This window comes from Martes martes (assembly GCF_963455335.1).
Source record: "Martes martes genome assembly, chromosome: 7".
Lineage (NCBI taxonomy): Eukaryota > Metazoa > Chordata > Mammalia > Carnivora > Mustelidae > Martes > Martes martes.
The window spans coordinates 28,140,495-28,152,957 of record NC_137894.1 but is presented as its reverse complement, the minus strand read 5'-3'; the positions used below and the strand labels follow the sequence as shown (position 1 = coordinate 28,152,957).

Here is a 12,463-nt window from a genome sequence, read left to right as displayed (position 1 = left end):
ATGTGTTCTGTTGTGAACTCTGTTCTGGTTCAGATAACTTGTCTTTTTGAACTCTGCCAGAATTAGGTATGAAGGCCTTTCCTAAAACCCCGTCAGATATTTGTGAATGAGTGGACAATTGTGTATTTGTAAGGATGTATTCTGTGGTAAATGACATGTTTTAAAAAAGAGAAATGGCTCTTTAGTGAAATGGTGATCATTTTATAATTGTATAGTTTTGTGAAATGTCTACTGCTTCATGACACATTTTACCTTTTAAAATGTAAGGCAGTGGAATTTATGGAAAGATTTAGGCTTTTCAAAGTAAAAGATTAGGCTTTTCAAAGTTAAGGAAGGATTAGGCTTTCCAAAGTTCGAAGTTACAGTTAAAGATTTAGGCTTTTCAAAGTTAAAGTCAAAGTTAAAGTAAAAGGTTTGGGATATTTGTTTTAAGTGAAAGGAGCCATTGACTTTATATACATAGCCATATGTGTAAAACGTTTTCTTATTTTAAATTAGCATATTTAAAATTTTTTTCCAGTTCAGCTTTATATTGGACTAATTGCCATTGTTTATACTCAAGGCATCTACCAAGTTGAATTGTTCAAATAGTTTTTTTTTTAAAGCTGATAAATATTATTTGTCACATCAAACCTGGATTTAAAAGTAAATATTCAACTTTAATAAATTCCGTTAGTGGAACTATAGTGACAGATGACTGATAGTTTGTCCCTGAAGTCTTCTGATTCCTCGATATGTGCTTATTCTCTGTAGCCATAGCAAATTCTTTTTCTTTTTCAGAATGGGACCACAGAAGAAGTGACTTCAGAAGAGGAGGAAGAGGAAGAGATGGCTGAAGTAGGTATATATGTAAGAATCACATTTTATAAATACTGTATCTTCATTTTTAAATATTTTAGTAATTGTCTAATCTTCTTTATTTTGAAATTGAATATAATTTCTAAAATCTCTCTTCATTTTAAATTCATGATATATTTTTGAACAAAATGTTTGATTTCCTAGAAAATCTCTTAACATTTTAGCATTAAGATTATATTTACATTTAATAGTAATCAATACTTAATCCATATTTGATTATTTTTAAGAAGAGGAACTAGGAAGCTTAGAAAATTCTGAATTTAAGACTCAAAATGGGTGAAAGACCTCAATGTAAGAAAGGAATCCATCAAAATCCTTGAGGAGAACATAGGCAGCAGCCTCTTTGACCTCAGCCGCAGCAACTTCTTCCTAGAAACATCACCAAAGGCAAGGGAAGCAAGGGCAAAAATGAACTGTTGGGACTTCATCAAGATGAAAAGCTTTTGCACAGCAAAGAAACAGTCAACAAAACTAGAAGACAACTGACAAAATGGGAGAAGATATTTGCAAATGACATATCAGATAAAGGGCTAGTATCTAAAATCTATAAAGAACTTATCAAACTCAACACCCAAAGAACAAATAATGCAATCAAGAAATGGGCAGAGGACATCAACAGACATTTCTGCAAAGAAGACATCCAGATGGCCAACAGACATATGAAAAAGTGCTCCACATCATTCGGGAAATACAAATGATGCTCCACATCAGGGAAATACAAATCAAAACCACAATGAGATACCACCTCACACCAGTCAGAATGGCTAAAATTGACAAGTCAGGAAATGATAGATGCTGGCGAGCATATGGAGAAAGGGGAACCCTCCTCACTGTTGGTGGGAATGCAAGCTGGTGCAGCCACTCTGGAGAAACAGCATGGAGTTTCCTCAAAAAGTTGAAAGTAGAGCTACTCTATGACCCAGCAATCGCACTACTGGGTATTTACTTTAAAGATACAAGGTAGTGATCTGAAGGGGCACATGCACCCGAACGTTCATAGCAGTAATGTCCACAGTAGCCAAACTGTGGAAAGAACCTAGATGTCCATCAGCAGATGAATGGATAAAGAAGATGTGGTGTATATATACAATGGAATACTATGCAGCCATCAAAAGAAATGAAATCTTGCTATTTGCAACGACGTGCATGGAACTAGAGGGTATTATGCTGAATGAAATAAGTCAATCAGAGGAAGACCATTATCATATGATCTCCCTTATATGAGAAATTTGAGAGGCAAATTTGAGGGTATGGGGGGTAGGGAAGGAAAAAATGACACAAGATGGGATCGGGAGGGAGAAAAACTGTAAGAGACTCTTAATCTCACAAAACAAACTGAGGGTTGCCGGGGGAGGGGGGCATGGAGAGGGTGGTTGGGTTATGGACACTGGGGAGGGTATGTGCTATGATGAGTGCTGTGAAGTGTGTAAGCCTGATGATTCACAGACCTGTACCCCTGGGGCAAATAATACATTATATGTTAATTAAAAAAAAAAAAAAAAACAAACCATCATAGCCAGAAGCCTAAGGAGACATGACAAATATTATGTGGTGTACTACAGGGGATCCTAGAATAGGATATTAGGTAAAAACTAAGAAAAAAATGAATAAAAGTATGGATTTTAGTTAAAAAAAGCAAAAAATTCTGAATTTAAATTAAAGAATTTGAGAACATTTCAGGGACTACTCACTAGAAGTAGTGAAGCTATTTTATGTTGAAAAACCATCTAAGAATTTGGTAGGGCAGATTCCAAGACCTTGACCTTAGGCCAGTTTAGTTTCCAGGCACTGATATAATTTTGGGTTTTCAGGCTCTGAAGCTTTGTTTTTAAATTCTGTGTCTTTTCACTGGTCATGTAAAAGGTATTTCAGTTGCACAGTCTTGATTTTAAAACCTTCTTACTGTTTAGGATCTTAGAATTAATTGAAGTTATTACCTAATTTTCTTGATCTGCAAAATCTTAAATCTAAATACACTCCTTAGAATGCTTTAAAACTAAAGAAGTAGTTGTGGTTTGTTTTGTGTCTGGGAGCAAAATAATTTTTTTTTAAGGATTTTATTTATTTGTTTGACAGACCATGCACACACACACACAAAGAGAGCATAAGCAGGGGGAGGGGTAGACAGAGAGGGAGAAGCAGACTCCCCACCAAAGCAGGGAGCCCGACACAGGGCTCCGTCCCAGGACCCTGAAATCATGACCTGAACTGAAGGCAGACGCTTAACTGACCGAACTACCCAGGCGCCCCCAAGATAATTCTTAGCATTGTCTAATTTGTATGACTTTGGGGGGATAGTTTGTTTTTAAGATTTCATGCAGTGTAATTTGGGTCGAATAAACTGCAGGAAAACATTAAGCCTTTTCCACGGGTTTGGTGTCCAATGAAGCAGACATTCTATTCAGAGTTTCTGTACTTCTCATTGTTTTCCTTTGCAAGATGATATAAAGAAGGGACAGCAACATTTAGGGAAATCTGGAAAGAAAGGAGCCTGGATTTCAGAGAAGTCAGATTAAGATAGGAGAAAGGAAGATAATCTAGGTAAACTAAAATAATGGTAAAAAAGGCACAGAGCAACCTTTGGGCATGGTGTGTTTAGGTGCATTGGGGCTATCTTTTAGGGTGATTAAGATTGATGTGTTGGAAAGGCAAGGTTGGCCAGAAAAGCAGATGGCTTAAAGTCTTGAATTAGAGACAAATATGTTTATATTGGTGTAATCATTGAGGAAAGGCCTTAAGCAGAGAATAATGTGCTGAGTATCATTTTATAAAGATAATCTGCACAGAACAGAATTCATCATTGATACTCAGGTAGAGAAGATTTAAGGATAGGAATGTGGCTGAGTTTGAAGGTGGAGGAGGAGGAGCAGGAGAGACTAAGGACGTTTGTGAGAACTCTGAAGTGTGGGATGGAACATTGGGGCTGAAAGTTACAAATCAGGGGAGGGAGCTCCATGAAACATGGAGTCATGGATAGGGTCTGAATAAGAAAGGAATTTAGTAGGGGTTGAAGAGATGAGATTCTAAAGAAAAAGACCATGTGGTCTGGATGGAAGTGATTTTTTAAACTGGTGTACAAATCGCAGTGAATTAGTTTCCTTAAAAAATGGAGATAGTAAGTATCAAGTAATCCTTTAGAGATTTTGATGATTGAAGTAAAGATAAGTTAATAGAAAAAGGTTAGGATTTTAAAAGTTCTGCATAGATTTCTTTAAATACGAGTAGATGATACGGAGAAGGAAGGAAGGAGAATGATGCAGGGATTAAAGATGTTAAGGGCTATTATTCAAATTCCTAGTCTAACTTTTTTCCTAATTATAAAAATCAGTAGGTGCTCGTGACAGAAAACTTGGAAAAGAAGGAAAAGCACTGAATGTCTCTAGAGATTATTATTTCAGTATATGTCCTTCTAGCCTCCTTTTTTGTGCTTATTTTAGCGTGATTGAGATTCTTTATATTCAGTTTTATATTCTTTGTTTTACATTGTGTTTTTTCCCATTTAATACATTTTATGTAACCTTTAAATTATTGTCATTTCACTCATAAAACAGAATTATGAGCTCTTCCTATTTTTTCTCACTAAGTCTTCCAAATCAGGTGTGGACTGTACATTTACAGCACATCTGAATTCAAATTAGCCACATTCCAAGTGCTCAGCAGCTGCAAGAAACAAGGGTCTGCCCGGTGGATAGCACAGCTCTAACTTGTATAGGCCCTGTGGTTGCCCAGGGACGCCCAGTCCCCCAGCTCACCCCACAGTTGTGGTGAGGTCCACCCTTGGTGGGTTCTCAGGTTTGGGTTGGGGCTGCTGCTCTGCCTCACCCCTAGGCAGCAGCCAGAAGCAGCCATGAGACCCAGTTGAGCACGGAACCTGGCATCCATAGGGGCCAGCCTTGTCCACTCTCTGCTGCCATCCTCACCACCCTTTGGTTTCATTATTTGATACAGAAGAAAAATTATGCTATGTTGGCATTTTAACAGTCTTCTAATATTCCATGGAATTAAGTTACCTGCTCTGGGTTTTTGTTCTGTTTGTTTTTAAGATTTTGTTTATTTGAGAGCCAGAGAGCCCAAGCGAGTGTAAGTGCAAGTGGGAGAGAGGGGCAGATAGGAGAGGGAAAGGGAGAGAATCTCAAACAGACTCCACACTGAGGGAAGAGCCTGCCACTGGGCTCCATCTCATGACCCTGAGGTTATGACCTGAGCTGAGCTGAGACCAAGAGACTGGTGTTTTTTTTTTTTTTTCCCCAAGAGACGGATGCTTAACAACTGAGCCACCCAAGCGCCTCCCTGCTCTGCTATTTTTGCACATGCAGTTTTGTGTGTGTGGCGGTGGCGGCGGGGGGGGGGGGGGATTGTGGCTATATAGTTTAAATAGGCATCTTTATGCCTAAATTAAATTAAATTTAGTTCCTTACAATAGATTTCTAGAAGTCAAGTTACTGGAACAAAGTATAAATAAGGTTCTTTATACCTAATGCTAAACTATTTCAAAAGATTCTTTTAATAGTTTTTTTTATAGTAGTTAATGATGTTACAAATCTATTAAATATGCTTTACTCAGTTTCTAGCTTTTAAACACAATGTAGAATATAAAAGGAGGGAACCTGGACTGAATGTGAATGCTTTTTTCCCTTCCCCATTCTCTTTTCTTTTCCCTGTCGAATCAAGAATAATTTAAGTTTTGCGTAAGTTTCAATAAGCTACTATTTTTCATGTAGGATATAGAAGACTTGGATCACTATGAAATGAAGGAAGAAGAGCCTATTAGTGGAAAAAAGTCAGAGGATGAAGGAATTGAAAAAGAAAACTTGGCAATACTAGAGAAAATTAGGAAGACTCAAAGGCAAGACCATCTCAATGTAAGTATGTGCAAATATCTAGAACCTGCACATTTGGGATTGAGTAATTATAGGTAATAATATAACACTGGGCAATTCATTTAGATAACAGTCTAAGCTGCCCCCCTCCACCCTTGCCTGTGTTGTGGATTCAACCATGTTTTGTTTCCCTGGTGGGTTGTTGTTTTTGTTGTTAAAGTGTCTCACCTGTTCATAGCTTTCTGTCATGCTCATCTGCTTTTCATGTGCTGGAATTAACCTGCTGTTCACCGTGTATACCTCCTTTCCAGTATTTATACTGCTTACCCTTCTGTGAGATCTGTATATTTAAATTTAGTGTCTTCTACAATGTAAAGTTTAAATTCTTCGCCACCAAACTGAGATTTGGTCTGTTGTGCTCTAACCAAACCAAAAGTGTTTTTTTCTTTTGACTTAACATAACTTTTATGTGAAGTGACATGGGGCGTGAAATGAACATTTAGTCTGGTAATAAACATAGCTGTGTGACTTCAGTTTCCTCAGCTTTAAAATATAGATAATATATACCTTTTGGATGATTGCTGAGAAGAATAAATGAGAATGATGCTTATAAAATGCCTAAAGTGGGGACATTTTTGTTTCAACACTTCCTTCTTACTTCCTGCCTTGTTTTAGAGCTCTTTATGAAATGCATGACATCTGAGGACCTTTGTCTGGGCGTAGGTTCTCAAAAACCAGGAATGAATAATTATGTAGGGAGATGCCAGGTGTTGGAAGCAGATAGATTACTCTCTCCCCTTCAGTCTTACTGTATTAATTTAATTGGCAAAGCTTTTTTTTTTTTCAGAGAGCAAAGAAATTTAGCTCTTCCCTTATCTTGATTATTTAAAAGAAAAAGTTTGTGCATTTAAATTAATGATTTCTGTACTTTCTCTTGTGATTGCTTTCAGTTTGTATAGTATAGTCAAAATGAATACAAGTTATTGAATGTTTTCACATGAGGGACCCTAAGTACTTTAAACTTTATGTACCTTCCCATTTAACCTTTAAAGCTACTTTATAAAATATCTTTCCTATTTATAGGTGTGAAACTATGGTTTAAACCAGTTAAAGTAATATACTCAAGGTCACAAAGCTAGGAAGTAATAGCTTCGTGAACCTTTGCCACCTATCCCCCAAAGTGTAGTGTAGCCATTAATATTTTGAATTTCACATGACCAGGGGCACCTGAGGGGCTCAGTTGGTTAAGCCACTGCTTTCGGCTCGGGTCATGATCCCGGAATCCCAGGATCGAGTACATCGGGCTCCCAGCTCCGCAGGGAATCTGCTTCTCCCTCTGACCTTCCCCCTCTCATGTTCTCTCTCACTCTCTCTCTCAAATAAATAAATAAAATCTTAAAAAAAATTCTCACATGACCAGTTCTTTTTTAAATAAAGGAATCTGAATGTTTTTGTCCTACGAGAAATAGTCGGCATTCATATTCAGTCCTAGGATAAGACATTGGTGCATTTTCATTTTTAGAGAAATCCCAACATGGAAAAGAACTGAAACTAGTTGCATGCAGGTGAACCTGTTCTTTCTCAGTTTCTTAATATGTAAAGTAGACCTTCAGTGTAACATTCTTGCTTAGAATCTGAGGAATGAAACCCTGTTTTAGTTGATAGGGTAAAATGGCAAGGGCCTTCTAGTATTTTAAAAAATTAATGGTGATACTATGTCCCAATAAGAATAGCTAAAATTAAGAAAGAATTAAGGAATGGCCAAAATCAGGAACACTGACAACATTTGGTGTTGTCACAAGGATGTGAAGCAATAGGAACTCTTACTCCTTGCTCATGGGAATGCAAAATGGTACAGTCACTTTTGAAGACAGTCTGGCAGAGTCTTAGAAAACTGAACATGATTTTTACCATGTACTCCAGCAGTTGCAGTCTTTGGTATATCCACATGAATTGAAGACTTATGTCTAGACAATCACCTGCATACAGATGTTTAGAGCAACTTTATTCATAATTGCGATACTTGGAAGGAACCAGGGTATCCTTCAGTAGGTGAATGGATGAACTGTAGTATATCACAACAATATGGGATGTATTCCCTGCTAAAAAAGGAAGTGAGCTATCAAACCATGAAAAGACATGGGGGAACTTTAAATCCGTATTACTAAGTGAAAGAAGCCAATCTGATGAAAAAGCTACACAGCTGTATATTTCCAACTATATCAGTTTCTGGAAAAGGCAAAACTATGGAGACATCAAAAAGCTCAGTGCCCGCCAGAGGTGGGGTGGAGGGATAAATATGCGGAGGACAGAGGATTTTTAGGGCAATGAAAATACTCTGTATGATACTATAATGATGGATAGGTGTCGTTACACATTTTCCAGACCCATTTAGTGTACAGCACCAAAGGTGAACCTTAAGGTAATTTATGGATTTCACTGGTAATGATGTGTCAGTGTAGGTTTATCAGCTTAAAAAAACATACCGTCTGGTGAGGGATATTGATAATGCGGGAGACTGTGTTGTGGCAGCAGTTATATGGGAAATCTCTGTACCTTTCTCTCAACTTTTCTGTGAATCTAAAAATGCTCTAAAAAATAAAATCCTAAAGAGAAAAAAATTAATAGTTTAAAAAATCAGTGTAGGGGCGCCTGGGTGGCTCAGTGGGTTAAAGCCTCTGCCTTCGGCTCAGGTCATGGTCCCAGGGTCCTGGGATTGAGCCCCACATTGGGCTCTCTGCTCCATGGGGAGTCTGCTTCCTCCTCTCTCTCTGTCTGCCTGCGTCTCTGCCTACTTGTGATCTCTGCCTGTCAAACAAATAAATAAATCTTAAAAAAAAATAAAATAAAAAATAAAAAATCAGTGTAGTTTGAGATAAGTTCTAGGCTATTGTAGGAACCATGGTAATCTAGACATGTTGGTTAGACACTTTTATTCAGATGATAAGAAAGGTATATGAGCCAGACTTGTCCCCCATTTTATATTTCTGTTGAAACTTCATAATCTTCAATTTAATTAAACTTCTTTGTTTTTTTATGCTGAGTTGTGATCTGTTTTTATAATCTCATTGTAAACTTTCCTTTCTGGTTTATATACCTCAAATCTTTAGTTATTTGACTTTGTAGATTCTGGTAAACAGCAGTTTTTATGTTGCAGGGTGCAGTCTCTGGGTCTGTGCAAGCTTCAGATAGACTTATGAAAGAGCTCAGGGACATATACAGATCACAGAGTTATAAAGCAGGTAAGGACCTCTGGATCTCTACTCTGTTGTCCTTATGCTGTTTTCAAAATTTCAGATAGTAAACTTTAGTTCTAATATAACTGGATAGAAACAGAGATGGTTATTAGCTTTATTTTAGAGATGTGAAATGCAGATTTAATCAAGTTATTAACAGATGTGGAAGGTAAAATAGGATGAGTTTACTTGTTCTTTGGGTTTTTGAAAATTGTTTTTATGGATACCTCATGATTTTTTTATCTTGATAACAGGGATTAACTCATATGATTTTTAGATTCTGGGAAAAGTATGAGTCATATCTGCTTTGAAAAGTAAATAAGATACATATATTTTTGTATGAACAAAGAACTGTTGCCGAGTTGATTTTTATGATTATTCCTTATTTTTTAAAAACAAAATCAGCTTTTATTGTATAGGTTGTTATGGAATCACTTCAAAAATACTTTTTTTAAAAAAATTCATTTCATAGTTTGACTTTGAGTGTTCTTTCTTACCTAATAAGACTTAAATATTGTGAAACCTCTCTAATTGAAGTAAAATTCCCTCTTACTGTCAGAGATTCTAACTGTACTAAAATAAGGGAAAGAGCCAAATTTTAATATATTTGAAAAGGCACCTTTGTGATCCATTCAGTAATTCTGAGTGATCAAATCTAAATCATTAGAATCTACTTAAAATAAAAAGCAAAAAACCTTTCTGCTTTAGAGTGCAAGGTAAGCCAAACTTGATTCTGAGTTATTAGAAGTTTTGGCATCCTGTTTTTCTTACTAGAAGTCTAAAAGTTTATCTGTAGAAACCTCATCAAGTGCAGTTAAATATTTGAATATGGGTTTACTTTTAAATGTTAAATAATTACTTGCTTGTTATTAGCATTGTTGGTAGTAGCAAAAAATTAAAAAATTAATAATTAGATATAGGTGGAATTGTTTAAATTATGGTATATCCATAAATAAATTGCCATAGAGTTATTAAAAAGATTGACAATAGTCTTCCTATCTACTAAATTGGAAAGATGCCCTGGAAAGTTGAAGGAAGGTTATAAAACTCTGTGGAGGGATTCCATTTTTATAGAAATATTTGCATATGCATAAAAGAAAAGTGTTAAAGTACGTAGGATTTTACATAATTTTTCCCCCTCCCATTCTCAGTTTCTCAACTCATTAAAGAATCGTCTTCATCGATGGCTTTATATAGCGTAGTTTTTTGTTTTAATAGCAAAATTTCCAGATGTTGATGGTTATTTACTGTGTTCATTTATATTGAAGTAGTAGTTATAAGATCAAATAAAGAATAACCTAGAGGCCCCTGGGGGGCTCAGTTGGTTAACCGTCCGACACTTGATTTTGGTGAGCCAGAATGAACTCTAGGTAATGAGATTGAGTCCCACATCAGGCTCTATGCCCAGCTTGGAATTTCTTCTCTTTCCCTCTGCCTTCCTCCAACCCCTCTCTTTCAATAAAAAAAAAAAAGGAAAAAAAGTAATCTGCGTTTCTATATCTTTACAGGGATTTATTCAGTGGAACTCATAAATGACAGTTTATATGACTGGCACGTTAAACTGCAGAAGTAAGTGACTCTTAGATGCTTACCCAGTCTTTGTAATGATAGACTATCACAATGGAAATTTTTTCTCCCTACTTTGATACCTTGTATGCTATTGTTTTTACTTAGAACTTCAGACTGTGTTTCTATAGAAATAGTTCTCAGATTGTTAAAATAAGCTGTTTCTTGGGCTTAAATAAGTAAAGTCAGAAAGAGGAATTAGAAAAAGAAGGACCAGCTGTGGGATAAACTGGTTCATGGAGTTAGTGAGATAATTGGGAACTACAGAAACAAAAGTGTGCTTAATAACCTGATTGACCATGATAACCAGTTTATATTTGGAATGAGGAACTTAAGTAGGCCTGAATATGTAGAACAGTTACAGACAGATTTAGATTTTGTTAGTGATTTCACTTTTTCTGGTCTTGTTTGTGATAAATTTCTCTCCTTGAATTCCTTGGCTAGTATTAGTTTTAGAGACATTTTCTTTTTGAGTTCTTGAGAAAATATATGTATATGTGACTTTCCTTTAGAATGGCTGCTAACTTCGAATCCCCTTATGGGAATGGATGTAAAATCCTGTGACCTTTTTGGACATTTAATCCCAAGGAGTCGTAGGGTATTGCGATTTATTTACCCAGGGGCCATAGAGCAATGTTATGTTTGAAACTTACCCAAGGGACTCTGTTTTAGCTCTTGAACTGGTTCATTTTTCTGGTTAGTAAGAAAAAATCTCTTGATTTTTTTATTTGAATTGTTTTTTGCTTTGTAATTCTTAGGGTTGATCCTGATAGTCCTTTGCACAGTGATCTTCAGATCTTAAAAGAAAAAGAAGGCATAGAATATATTTTGCTTAACTTCTCTTTTAAGGTAAGAAAATGTTAAGTGGATTCCATATGTCTCTAATGAGAATGTATATTTTTATATTGCTTTGGAAAACAATTTGGTGTTACTTGGTAAAGTAGAAGGTATTCATTCCCTGTGGTTCAGGAATTCTCTGCATAGTGTATACCCCACAGGAAATGAGTACTTAGGTACACCAGGAGACCTATATAAGACTGTTCAGAGCAGTGTTATTTATAATAACACCAAACAGAAAATAACCCAAGTGTCCATTAGAATTCTCCATTAGAATGGAGAATTGTGGTGTTCATATGAAAAGGAAAAGGTGGAAAATGTGGGTGAATCTTAACACAATGTTGAGCTAAAGAAACCAGACCCCAAAACATGTTTTCTACAATTTCCTTTATATAGAGCTCAAAAATAGGTGAAACTAAATTTATATTGTTTAGGGCGTGCATCTCAGTGGAGGCTGTATCCGCACTAGTCGGGTGAAAACTGGTCCTTGGAGTGAAAAAATTCTTATATATTACAATGGTCTGTGGCCCTTTAAGGGGCCACATTACATAAACAGTTAACGCAGTATATCTGTGTTGGAGATAGATGAAAAAAAATTTCTAAAATATTTCTTTTTTTTAAAAAATTTTTAAAAATATTTTAATTATTTATTTGACCGAGAGAGAGAGATCACAAGGAGGCAGAGCAGCAGGCAGAGAGAGAGAAAGGAAAGTAGGCTCCCTGCTGAGCAGAGAGCCTGACGTGGGGCTTGATCCCAGGACCCTGAGATCATGACCTGAGCTGAAGGTAGACGATCAACCAACTGAGCCACCCAGGCGCCCCGAATTTCTAAACTATTTCTAAAAAGCTCTCTTAGTAGAGCAAAAATGGAAAGGCTGAGAAACAGATTTATGGACCAAACCTGGGTAGTTTCAAGAAAAGCAAAGGTGTGGTTTCCATACAGTTGAGGAGAAGGGAGTACATCTAGGTGAGAGGGAGGGAGTTGTGAGCTGTGAAAGGGACATCTGGGGATTTCTTGGAAACTGGCTGTAGTCTGATTCTTGACCAGAGTGCTGGTTACATGGATGCATATTTTAGAATATACAATGGTATACCTTTATATTTTATGTACTTTTCTGAATTTATAGGTTATATTTAATAATTTTT

The 12,463-nt window shown here is 36.4% G+C and overlaps 1 protein-coding gene across 3 annotated transcripts in view; it reads left to right on the top strand.

Moving 5' to 3' along the window:
* Positions 1-12,463, top strand: part of UBE2Q2 (ubiquitin conjugating enzyme E2 Q2) — a 66,208-nt gene that overhangs the window by 19,393 nt on the left and 34,352 nt on the right. For all 3 annotated transcript variants that reach the window (XM_080807807.1, XM_080807808.1, XM_080807809.1), the window contains 5 exons: positions 781-837; positions 5,580-5,720; positions 8,836-8,920; positions 10,423-10,483; positions 11,239-11,329. In XM_080807807.1, the coding sequence (XP_080663933.1) occupies positions 781-837; positions 5,580-5,720; positions 8,836-8,920; positions 10,423-10,483; positions 11,239-11,329 (435 nt within the window). The remainder of the gene's footprint in view (positions 1-780; positions 838-5,579; positions 5,721-8,835; positions 8,921-10,422; positions 10,484-11,238; positions 11,330-12,463) is intronic.